Source organism: Dipodomys spectabilis, unplaced genomic scaffold (genome assembly GCF_019054845.1).
Source record: "Dipodomys spectabilis isolate Male_0828 unplaced genomic scaffold, ASM1905484v1 ptg000019l, whole genome shotgun sequence".
Lineage (NCBI taxonomy): Eukaryota > Metazoa > Chordata > Mammalia > Rodentia > Heteromyidae > Dipodomys > Dipodomys spectabilis.
Genome location: NW_024870696.1, coordinates 18,565,044 through 18,578,350, shown reverse-complemented (window position 1 = coordinate 18,578,350; position 13,307 = coordinate 18,565,044). Strand labels below are relative to the sequence as shown.

General features: G+C 37.9%; 1 protein-coding gene across 6 annotated transcripts in view; it reads left to right on the top strand.

Moving 5' to 3' along the window:
• The window catches only part of Rabgap1l (RAB GTPase activating protein 1 like), a 466,677-nt gene that overhangs the window by 334,046 nt on the left and 119,324 nt on the right, over positions 1-13,307 (top strand). The window contains exon 1 of one of the 6 annotated variants that reach the window (XM_042674523.1): positions 10,757-10,924. The exons of the other annotated variants lie outside the window; for them this stretch is intronic. Coding sequence (XP_042530457.1) covers positions 10,757-10,924 — 168 coding nt within the window. Of the gene's footprint in view, positions 1-10,756; positions 10,925-13,307 lie in introns of those variants that run through there. 6 annotated transcript variants of the gene reach the window in all.

Genomic DNA, 13,307 nt, shown 5'->3' with positions numbered 1-13,307 from the left:
AAGGGCAAAGGTTAGAGTTCAAGCTCACTTACCTTCTGCTACACAGTAGTAACTCGATTTATTCCTCAGCAAACCCACAGGTTTTGTATTGTGTTCCTCTTTGAGGGAGAGAAAAAGCACTATGTATTTTTTTTTCTTTTTTTGTCAGTTGTGGGGCTTGAACTCTGGGCTTGGGCGCTGTCCCTTAGCTCTTCAGCTCAAGGCAAGCACTCTACCACTTGAGCCACAGCACCACTTCCGGTTTTCTAGTGGTTTATTGGATCTAAGAGTCTCATGGACTTTCGTGCCTGGGCTGGCTTTGAACCTCAATCCTCAGATCTCAGCCTCTTGAGTAGCTAGGATTACAGGCGTGAGCCACGGGCGCCCGGCAGCACTATGTATTTCAAGTTGCACGTTAGTGCAACTTTGAAAGAAATTCAAAAGTCTTGAAAAATTACAGTATTTTAAGATAAAAATGAATGAATGACCAGAATCTTGTGCTTGTTTCTTTTTCTTGTCAGTAATGGTTTCTTAAGGCTATCACTTCTTTTGACTCTGATCCTGTCCTAATATTTTCCACATGTACTAAAAAATTAGACAATTTCAAGTAGTGAAAAGAGTCTTGAAAGAAATAATACAGGAGAATTTACTTTGTTGCTACCCTCCAATGAACATGGTGTTATGAGAACCAAATGGAACCAAATGGAATTGGAGTTGAATGATGTAGTAGATCCAGTTATATGAAGATCACAGGCAATAATAAGTACAGAAAATGAGGGAGGGGTTAACAAGTTGGATAAGAAATGTGCTTATTACCTTACTATGTAATTGTAACCCCTCTGTACATCACCTTGACAATTAAAAAAAAGTCCTGAGGTGAAACAGGTTTTATATGTCCAAGAAAACCACTATGGCTGGGTCAGTATGATCTCCAGATCAGCAGAGACATAAGCAGTAATGCATTGTTTGCATTTGGGTACAGTGTGAAGCCATTAACTTTCAAGCAAGTGAAAATTTATCTGGTCTACAGTTTTGAGACATCATTTTGATATGTGGAATATACATTGAAAGGAGGTGAAAGTAGATGCATTGTCCTAAAGGACATACATACATACATACCTCAAACATATTAAAGTACCAATATTTAAACCAGATTCAAGTCAAGTGACTTTCCACTCAGAAGCTAATATTCATTAGCTGAGAATTGGTGGGAAGAATATCTGGTTTGTTCAAGGGCTAGTGCTTTAGATGATATAGTGGGGAGTGGAACTATTACCTCCCTCCAAAAAATCTTTTGGAATTTACATATAAGGGGATTTATAGGGAGGTAGCTGAGGACAGTGTCAGGAAGACTAAGTGCTGAGTGAGCTGTTTATCCTGCAGGACCTGTGCCTCCTTTTCCCTACTTCATTGGTTAGAGCATTGCAATGGAACTTAACCCTCTGAGGTTAGCTCCTGTAGTTCTTTAGACAGACATATTAATATTTACAAATTAAGCCTGACAACAATTTAAATGTTAGTTGATACACAAAAACTAAAGAATGAGGAGGTCTGTTGCCCATTTTGGCATGCAATTCTTAAGGTCACTTAATGATGTTCTGTATCCACAAATCTAGACCACAGAGTACTTACCAGTAACCATCTGAGTCATTTAGGTATAGCTTCTCTTTAGGAATTGGAATGCTGAAGAAAGAGAGAGAAAGCAAAAGTAGCTCTACCAACAATGAGTTGTAGCTATTAACCAGAAAAGGGTCATCTGACTTTCCACTGATAATAGTTGTGTTATCTGTTTTGAAAGCTGAACTATCTCAGCAGATATTTATGAGAATAGACACTATTATGTCAAGTAACTGCCTCTGCTGAGTTTGGGGGACAAATATGGTACCTATGACCCAAACAAGAGGGAATAATCCTAAGCATTGATTGTGAGGCCGCTCATTCAGGTGCAAACCTATGGGAAAGGCAGCATGTTTAAAACAAAGCAAACAAGAAAGCTACATTTCCCAAGCTCAGGGGGGCTAAGAAAATGGTTACTGCAGGGAGTAAGATCTGAGAGTTGAGTCTTAGCAGATTAAGAAAAGGCAAATGAATTAGAAGGAAGGCACAAGAATAGATGAAGTCAGGCTTCATTGGCTCATGGGTATAGTCCTAGCTTCTCAGGAGGCTGACATCTGACGATCATGGTTTGAATCCAGCCTAGGCAGGTAAGTCCATGAGAATCTCATCTCCAATTAACCACTGAAAAGCCAGAAGTGGAGTGACTCAAGTGGTAGAGTACTAGCCTTGAGCAAAAAAGCTCAGGGACAGTACCCAGGCCCAGAGTTCAAGTCCCAGAGCTGCCCCAACCCCCCTCCCCGCAAAGAATAATAGATGAAAAAATGAACAAAAGAAGATACACAATTATCTGATATGTGTATAATTAACTTCAAGTAACTTGAATATTGTAAATGGTAGCGATATTAGAATGTCATCTTCAGGACTGATTTCAGAATCAGAATTGTAATAGAAAAAGTAATAGTTTTGAGAGATAATAAGGAATTGAATTAACTAGACTTGAATGGTGAAGTAGGTATAGGTGGATATAAAAGGAGCATACTAACTGGTACCTAGGTGTCTACTTGGGTAACTAGGTAGATGCAGGAGACAATTAGCCAGGATAAGAAATAAAAGAGGAGGAACTTTATTGGAGATGAAATGGTGATTTAGGGCATGTTGAGGTAAGGTGTATATGACACTTCAGGAACTCAATAAGAGGATAGATGTACAGGTTGGAAGTTCAGGAGGAGGTTGAACTCATAATTGGATTATTATATATTAATTAAGAAGGAGGGCAGCTGTGAATAAGGCCACCATGGTGCAGATGCTTCTCTTTGAGCATAAGGTTTTGCTTTTTTGTTGTGTTCTCTAACATTTCTTTTAGAAACCAAAATGCATTACTCCCTTAGTATATTCTTAATTAGGTGACAATGTTTCTATACACTAGCTTAAGTTGATTATTCCTTAGTATCTTTTACCACCTTAGTTATAGAACATAACTTGTTCATTTTAAAGAAAGGTCCTCATCCTGACATAGTCATTTTTTTAGAAATAAATGCACTTGCTAACACATATTGACCCATATTGCTCCTCACTAAAAAAATGTTTTTCATAGTGACAGCTGTTAAACTGCATCTAGCATTCTGTGTAACACGAAGATGATGGAAACTGCAAATTAGTAAAGAATTGGAGTTGGCTCATAGAAGGCAGAAGCAATTCACAACTTATCACTTTTAGTGTCATTTATTTATTTGTTTATTTATTTATTTTGTTGATCATGGGGTTTTAACTCAGGGCCTGGGTGCTGTCCCTGAGCTCTTTTTCTCAAGGGTAGTGCTCTACTACTTTGAACCATAGTAAAGTTCCAGATTTCTGGAGGTTAATTGGAGATGAGAGTCTCATGGATTTTCCTGGTGGGCTGACTTTGAACCATGATCCTCAGAACTCAGCCTCCTGAGTAACTAGTATTATATGCATGAGCCACCAGCACCTGGCTAGCTTCAGTATTTTTAACAATGACAAAACACACACAAGTAAATAAATAAACAACACAATGCTAGTCTAGCTGAGAGGATCAAAGCCTAATCCTACATGCCATATCTTTAATATGACCCATTTGAAATTTAAAGAATAAGCTTCTACTAACATATGTTTGTGCCTTCTGCTCAAGCTTGAAAATAAATAAGAGCTTTATACTTACTGTCCAGGAATGAAGATGAAAAGTCAAGGTAGTATTCCATTTCAAGCCTGTGTCACAAAATGGTTTCAAGAAAGCAGCTCTTATGTGGACTGTGGACTGAATTGCTAAGGGTGAAGCTCCTCAGACAGTTTGAAAAAGAGAGTACTTACCACTTAAAAACTCAGAAGCAGATGTGCTTTATTATCACAAGTATATATTTAAAAGTGGGTATTCTGAGGAAGGCTGTCAATACTCCTCTCAACTCAAATCTAAGAATCTTAGATTCTTTCCAAGCAGATGGTAGGCACAGGCTCTGGACCAATTCTGTGCAGATAAAATGGTGAAGCATAGGGTCCTTCTAATAAGAGTATTTCTTTATGAGCACCATTCACTGAAGATAGCAAACTGCAGTGCAGGAAATGCTGGATTCCCTGCTGTGCATCTGTGCTCTGAGATCCTGGCTTCCTGGCTCTGCCTCTTGCAAGTTTTATGACTGGGGGAGTAGTCACTTATGTGCTGCTTCAATCTTTTCATCAATAGGATAAACATGCCATTAGAAGTTGATATTTTCTAGAGTCTTAAGGTCCAATTGTTTTTTCATATCTAGTTTTATTCAGTGTGGACAGCAATATTATATGGAAAGACATCTAAACAAGTGTGTCCTTAGCACACCAGGCAGGATTCTGAACAACAGTATATAAGAGAGTCAGAATCAGTGATGGTTATCTTAAGAGAGGAAAATAAAGCCTTTTTTTCAAATCATTAATGTCACATGGAGAAAAAATTCTATTTATCCAATGTTGTTATAAAAAACATAAACATGGGGGCTGGGAAGGTGGCTCAGTGGTAGAACACTTGCCTTGCATGCCTGAGGCCCTGGGTTCAATTCCCCAGCACCACATAAGCAAAAAGAAAAAAAAAAGCCGGAAGTGGCGCTGTGGCTCAAGTGGTAGAGTGCTAGCCTTGAGCTGAAGAGCTGAGGGACGGCACCCAGACCCAGAGCTCAGGCCCCACGACCGAACTCCACCCCTCAAAAAAAAGCATAAACATATAAGATATATATATAAAGTATACATAAGTATATATAAACCATATAAGTATGGTAGAATATTAAGTGCTCCAACTACAAATGAAGAATAGTCAAAGGAGACAAGAGAAAATATTTGAGGTGGTTAATAAATTTATAATACTGATAGTGATAATAGTTGTAGATTTATATGCATTATATGTATTTTATGTCCAAATACACATATGCATTAAATATATCTTTATATTTATATCTTTAAGCATACCAATCATGCCTCAATAAAGCACTTAAAGTATTTATACATGACTAAGCCTACTGACGAGAAATGTCAGATTTCTGACTTTCTATGTATAGTACTTTTCTAACAATTACAACAATGAAACAAACAGGAGCCTCTAGAGCTACTTGTCAATGCAGTTATGGAAGCATAGTCAAAATGACCACATTTCAAAGAGGCAATAGAGGAAGCTCTGACATTAGTCAAGGCATTGCATTGTGATCTGGCCACAAGAACAGGTGCCAGTTATGCTACCAAGACTGTTCAGAATATGATTAAATTATTTTGGGTAGAGGAATGTTCTTTTATGTAAAAACAACAAAATAAAACCTTTCTTCAATAGTTAGACCTTAAGTTTCATAAGATGTCAGGGCATTGCTCAGTTAACAACAAAACGAAATTTAAAAAAACACCTAGGTAAACTGTACAGGTTTGTTTTTTGTTTGTTTTTGTTGGTCCTGAGACTTGAACCCAGGGCCTGGATGTTGTCCCTGAGCTTCTTTTGCTCAAGGCAAGCACTCTACCACTTGAGCTATAGCACCACTTCCAGTTTTTTTGAATAGTTTATTGGAGATAAGAGACTCTGGAATTTCCTGCGCAGGCTGGCTTTGAACCTTGATTCTCAGATTTCAGCCTCCTGAATAGCTAGGATTACAGGTGTGAGCCACTGGGCACTGGGCTTGACAACTATTTTTTTAGGAATCCTTTTTATTTCTTTGACTTCCTACCACTGATGTATGAGTTCCAAATATAAATTAGTGAAACCCATTTTCCTGTAATATGACTTATTAAGTTCAATCTCATTGCACTTTCATTTAGTCTTTTTGTCAAGTAGCTTGAATAATCTATAAAGTTGGAAGCTGTATCTGGTCTATTTATGTCAGAGGCATGTAACATAGTATTAGGCAGAATTAAGAAACTGAATGGTAGAAAGCTGTCAATTCAGTATTTTACAAGAGACTGATACTATTCGTTGTCACTTCTATCTGACTTACTTGTTATTAGCTTATATTAGTTATGCAGAGGAGGATTTCATTATTACTATATTTCCACACATTTTTTACAATATGTTAAGTTCAGTCTTACCTCCTCTACCACTCTCTCTTTATCCTTCCTCCCTTCTTTCCTTTCCAAAACAGTTTCAATGGGTTTCCTTGTTAATTTTCATAGTTGTAAATTATCTTTCAACTGTATTCATCATCATCCAAACTATATCTCAAAATTATTTGCCCTCTACTATTCAATTTTCCCTTTCTCATCTACTTCTAAGTAGCTCCTTAGTTAAATTCATGTTCTGTCTTTATAGCTCTATCTATCTATCTATCTATCTATCTCTATATGTAGTTACATACAAAATGGATATATATGTAGGTATATGTCCATGAATATGCATAGCTTGGTCTAGCTGCTACATATGAGTGAAAATATACAGTATTTTTTTAACTTGGCTTTCTGGCTCATTTTTTGGATCATACAAACGTGTCAAGTTATTAAGCATTTATCAGTCAAAAAAGAAATAACTAGGACCTGGCTGCTTGTGCCTCACTCCTGTAATCCTAGACACTGATCTAAGGATTGTGGTTCAAAGTCAGCCTTGGCAGGAAAGTCTATGAGACTCTTTAACCACCAAAAAGCCAGAAGTGGAGCTGTGGTTCAAAGTGGTAGAGCACTAGCCTATAGCAAAAAGAGCTCAGGCTCAGGGACAGTACCTAGACCCTGAGTTCAAGACCCATGACTGACAAAAGAAAGAAAAAGAGAGACAGCACCTAGACCCTGAGTTCAAGCCCCATGACTGACAAAAAAAAGAAAAAGAGAGAAGTGGTGCAAGGAAGAGAGAAAAAATAACTAGGGAATTGTGTTATTGCACTTGTACCTTGCCTAGCTTAAAAAAAAAAAAAAAAAAAAGCATGGATGCTTTGTTGTACCCATGTACAATGTATCTGTATCTTAAGAGTGAACCAAAAAGGTAGATGGTCTCCTAGGAATGAGTTTTATCACTGCTTAGATGCGCACAGTATAGTTTTATGTATTCCTAATCTCATATATGGTATAAATGAAGAAAAACTAGTTATTGAGTACTAGCTATATGATAGGTGGTATGAGAGATTTGTTTATATACACAGCTTATTAAAATTTCAGAGCCTCTTAGCCAAGTAAGGTGGTGTTATCATTTTACAAAGGCTAAGAGAGTATCTAAGTAACTTACCCATGTCAAATAGCTAATACGTGTAACTAAAGACGGGAAAATAACTCTGTAAGGTGATCTACAATTTGTCACCCAAACATCTCAAAGTCCTTTTCTTTTGTCTGTCATTTCCCTGCAAAGTTTGTTAAAGATGATGTATAAGTTCAAGTTCTTATTACTCCTTTGAGTTACTTATTACTTATTTCCTCATGTCTTCGTGCTGCATGTATTAAACTTCTGTTAGTTTTCCACTTGTCAACCTGTCTTTGTTAGGATTGAGATTTGAAGCCAGCCCTGCCAGAAAAGTCCTTGAGATTTTATCTCCAATTAACCAGCAAAAAGTTGGAAATGGAGATATGGTTCAAATGGTAGAACACTCACTTTGAATAGAAGCTAAGAGATAATGCCCTGGCTCTGAGTTAAGTCCCAGAACCAACACACATTTTTATTTTGTAATTTATTGCTATATCTCGTCCGTGACAAATGAACTATCTAGGGCTTGGGAGAAAGAAGAAATATTGAGATGAGGGTAACTCATCTAATATTATTATTTTTAAGAAAAACAGAGCCAAATTATAAAATTATTTGACTCATTTTTGCTTCTTTTTTACCAGGATCCTTTTGGACAAGAAGTTGTTAGATTCTAGTTTATATAAGAAAAGTAGTGTTTCTGCAAGTGTTTTTGAAAACAAGTCAGATTAAAACATTTTCTTAACCACTTAAAAATTACATCATTGCTGATTGCTGACAGCTCATACCTATAATCCTAGCTACTCAAGGATGCTGAGATCTGAGGATCATCGTATAAAGCCAGCCCAAGTAGGAAAGTCCTTAGACCCTTATCTTTAATTAACCACCCGAAAAAAAAAAAGCTGGAAGTAGAGCTGTGGCTCCAGTGGTGGAATACTAACTAGCCTTGAGCAAAAAAGCTCAAGGATAGTACTCAGTCGCTTAGTTCAAGCCTCAGAAACAACACTAACTACATAAATAGTATATTGTCAAAAAAATAGTAAGCTAATGAATCACTGAACTCTTTTTTTCTTGCAAGCCAAATGCTATCTTACTCTTCAACATGGAGTGTCTGTGGTAGTGTTTGTCGCTCTCACCTACCGGTAGTACAGTCTTCCCAAACAAAATCTAAAGCAGAACTTCCATATTGAAATAGGCTAAAGATAGAGGTACTGTTGCTATGCATATATGTATGCTATCTGTGTGTAATATACATATATAATATATATGTAATATGTAGTAATGCATATTATATATAGCATACACACATATACTATATATAGTATATATTATCATATATAGTATATATACACATATATACTATATATAATATATATACAAACACACATATCACATTTAACTAAATGATTATTTAAATGTATAAGCTTTTAAGGTATTTTTTTTCCTCCTGAAATTTTAGACAGAGAAATCAAATACTATTTTGGTAAAGGAGGTGGTATCTTCCTTCCTATTTCTTTCACTTTAGCCTCAATTCCATAATTAATTGGTTTCTTTATGATTATAGAGATATGCCAATATATTTCTATTTGATTACGTATAGATTTGTAGCTTTTTTTTTTTTGCCGGTCGTGGGGCTTGAACTCTGGGCCTGGGCGCTGTCCCTCAGTTCTTCAGCTCAAAGCGAGCGCTCTACCACTTGAGCTACAGCGCCACTTCCGGTTTTCTGGTGGTTTATTGGAGATAGGAGTCTCACGGTCTCTCCTGCCCGGGCTGGCTTTGAACCGCGATCCTCAGATCTCAGCCTTCTGAGTAGCTAGGATTACAGGCGTGAGCCACCAGCGCCCGGCAGATTTGTAGCTTTTTATGTAAGAGTAGGGAACTAAGACTCAGAAAAATTGTGCTCTGACCTCTTAGACCTTTTTTTTTGGGGGGGGGGGGGGGTCCGGTTGTGGGGCCTGAACTCTGGGCCTGGGCACTGTCCCTTAGCTCTTCAGCTCAAGGCTAGCACTCTACCACTTGAGCCACAGCGCCACTTCTGGCTTTTTTTTTCTTTTTGCTTATGTGGTGCTGAAGAATCGAACCCAGGACCTCATGCATGCAAGGCAAGCGCTCTACCACTGAGCCACCTTCCCAGCCCTCTTAGACCTATTTTTTTGGTACCATGCTGAAGCCTAGTATAAAGATATTAGTGTGGTATTTATGAAACCAATCTACAACTGATTATTCACATCAAAGAAATTAATAAAGCAAACATGAAGAGTATAAAATTTAAACTGTGCATAATTCTTAATGTTATCAGCCTTATTAAGGAAGGATCTATTCCATCACCGATTGTCAAGAGAATGTTTTAAAAAGCTAACTGCTTATCAAAGAAGTTATTTTTGCTTTGAGAATCTCAACTTCAGTAGTTTCTGACATGTACATTATTAATAATATACTGTAGATTTTTATGTTTTAGCATATTTTATGTTTATAAAAGTCTTCCTTTCCGGGCAGCCTTCCTGGCATGCTGAAATGCTTCTGTACACCATGATGGTGTGAAAAGTCATTACCAGTGCTCAAGAATATCACCTTGAGGGCGTGTCACTTCTTAGATGCTCAGCTTTCCTCGTCTGTTCAACAGACGAGTTCAACGTGAAATACTGAGTATTTCATCTACCCTACCACCTATGTTTGGTAGAGATTCTGTTATTTGACAAGGATTGGAGCTTCCCATTTTAAACATACAAAACAAAATGAGACTTTTATATGTTCTCCTTGTTAGAAAGCAAGAGTGAATCAGGGCAGCCTTTTGGATGCTATGTGATTTTTTCTGTGACATCACATGTTAGAAGCTAGTTCATCTGTCTGTGGGTTTAGGATTCAACAGCATGAGCTGTCAGACTAACACTGATTGAAGGTGGACTGGGAAGAGGAAGCGCATCTGTCCAATGGCTCACCATTGGCTTCTTATTACAGCATTTTCCCCCGAGACACACTCTGCATGCTCATTCACCTACCTCCTCCTCCTCTTCCCTCCCCTTCCTTTCTTACCCCTTCATTACTGATTCACAGCAAGAGGCAGCACGCAGCACGGCAGTAGCAGCAGCAGCAGCAGCAGCAGCAGGGCTGCTTGTCAGGAATCAAGGATTGCAATGAGCTCATCCTTTTCTCCTTGCAGCTTCACAACTGCCCTGTCTTCCTGGATACTGCTGCTGCCTGCACGCATACACACACACACACACACACACACACGCACACGCACACACACGCACACACGCTCACATGCTAGATGCTTCTGAGATGGTTGTCTGTTTTCACACATGTATCTGAACTCTGGTGCATCACTCTTGGCTTCTATCTTTTTTTGCCATTTGAATGTTTTTGCTGCTTTTTTATTTAGACCAGCATTTGATTTTTTTTTTTTTGAGCCGACTTTAGGGCTCTTGCATAGTGGATAATTTAGTCAAAATGTTTTTCTCGTGGCGACATTAGCTGACAATTCCCACCACAGACTGTTTCGTACATCCTCCTGGGGAGACGTAAGCCTGGCTTCCCTCCACCGCAGTTAAGATTGTGGATAACAGATCCAGTTTTCTCATTCTGGATACCTACTTATTGCTCATGGAAGAAGGGGTGCCCTGCCCAGCCCCAGCTGCTAAGCTCACACCTCCTGTCAAAAAGTCCCAGGACATGCACGACGAGAGGAGCAAGCTGGTGAATGAGTATGCATGTCGAGTGCTGGAACTTCTGGGGATGGGGCATCGGCTGTTTGTACCTCGACTTCTGGCGGTGAGATGTTTTTCATTGAACTTCATTTGTAGAGAATCTGTGAGAATGTAGCCCTGGAGGAGGCTTGTGATCTGTTTTCTTCTCTTTCTCCCCTTTCTATGGAGAAGGAAGGACTGAGTGGCCACTGCTGTGCGGCTGCTTGGAGCCTAGTCCATGCCACTCCTTAATTGGCTGGAGAAAATTATGGCCCTTTTCTCAAGCCTAGAGTCACATTAGTGACATTATCTCTGTGGCAGAGGGAAAAAAATTTTTTTTCTGGCTGTCTAGACTCAGCAAGAAAGCAGAATATCCAAGTGCTTAATGTAGACAGTCTGTCATTTATGTCTCCAAAGGGTTAAATTTTACAACAAATATAGCCACTTCTATAGACTATGTGTGGCTTGCTTTCTAACCTCCCCTCTTTAATTTGCCAATTAGATTGGGGCGGAACGTTACTACCTAAATATTCTTAGGTAGGAAATCATAGATTTCTCACTGGAAATGATTTAACAATGTATCTATAAAACAGATCAAAGATGCTGGGTCTGTGTTGTAAGTCTGGGAAGCCTGGCTCCCTTGTTACATGATTTCCTGAATAAGAGAAAAATCATCCTTCCTCATTTCCTACAAAGGGTTAAAAGTGAATACCCACAATCACTGTGGCAAGGTTTCTCGTTAGTGGTTTGAGAACTATACCTAGCAACTATTCTGTGATATAATTGGTCTACAGTAGCCCTGTACCATTTTTTGGTAATAGGTTAAAAAAACAATTTGACATTCTCTGTTTTATAGAGTAGGATTTTGTTTTTAAAAAAATACCTTTCCACATTGTTTCCTCACGATTCTCTTAGACTCATAGTACAGCATTTACTTGACTGAATTTAACTTATCTCTCACACATCTTCCTCCACTATAGTTCATTTCTGTTTATAGTCATCTTTATAACTAATGCCATCTTTATGTATTCATTTGCATGCTAATGTAATCTCTTCTGAATAATTCTCTTCTGAATAACCATGACAGACATGTAAGTTAGCCATGTATGGAAGGAATTTCCCACCCTTAAGAAAGTCTGTTTATCATTTCAAGATAAAGCTAGATGCAGTGGCTACAGTATGTAATAGCATACAGTTACAGGGAGACATTTTTAAGAAATAGTTTTTTTTTTATTTAACTAAGAATTTAAAAAAACATAATGTGTATGTTTTAATGCCTGGACAAAAATCATGCTTCTCTAAATCATATTTGTAATTAATAAAGGAGAAAATTGAAGAGTCACAGTTCTATTAGAAAGGATTTTTTTGGTTCTTTAGAAGCTCAAGAATTTTGACTCTACTAAAATAGAGTTCAACATAGTATTTATATTGCTGAGGAATCTGATTTAGTGTAATATATTTCCATGGCTTCAACACCACTTAACTTTGTGGCTCAGAGCATCTACTGGTATCTTTTCAATCATCTTGTACAGTAGTATCTTCTTGACATTTACATTCTCAGTGTTTTGGAGGAATGCACAAATTGATAACTAAGAATACTCAAATTGGCATTGGGATGAGTTCAAATTGCTTCTAACTAGAAAAAAAATTAAATTAGCAATGAAATCCACAAGGAGTTGGGTTCACAAGCTTGAGCCCTTGGGGAGGCCATATATATCTGTATGTTGTAGTTGTACAAGTCTGTGTGATTGCTCTTTAGACATGTAAGATAATGTATCCCTCATGTTGTTTTGAACTTTCTAATATTCACAGAGTAGGTAATAACGTCATTTACATTACATGTACAAACCATATGTTGAATTGTTCTATGAGGCCATTTAGAAATCTCTAATTGTTATACACAGTTATACTTAAAAGATGATTGATAGACTCAGGGTACTCTGTATTTTGAGAAATCACATGCCCTTAAAATAGCAATATGATAGTTGATTGGGATCTACTCTACTGTCCAGTGAGTTATTGCTCCAAGTTGGGCATATACCAGGTAGAAAGAAGTACAGTTGTTTACCTTGTGTTATTGGACTGGCTAATAATGTGCAATGTCTAATCTGAACAAGTGGTCCTAAGAGGAATCTCCTTGAATGTAGTATTATTACCTTTCCGTTTCCAGTCAAGAGGATATGCATGGATGTAGAAGACATGTCTCTGTGACTCTTAAATCAAATTTTATTTTTTTTTTGCTGGTTCTGGTTTGAACCCGGTCACTGTTCCTGAGCTTTTGTGCTCAAGGCTAATGTTCTACCACTTGAGCAACAGCTGCACTTCTGGATTTTTTGTAATTTAGTGGAGATACGAGTCTCACAGACTTTCCTGTCTGGGCTGGCTTCAAACTGTGGTTCTCTGATCCCAGCCTCCTGAGTAATGAGGATTACAGGCATGAGCTACTGACACTTGGCTTCTTTTAGATC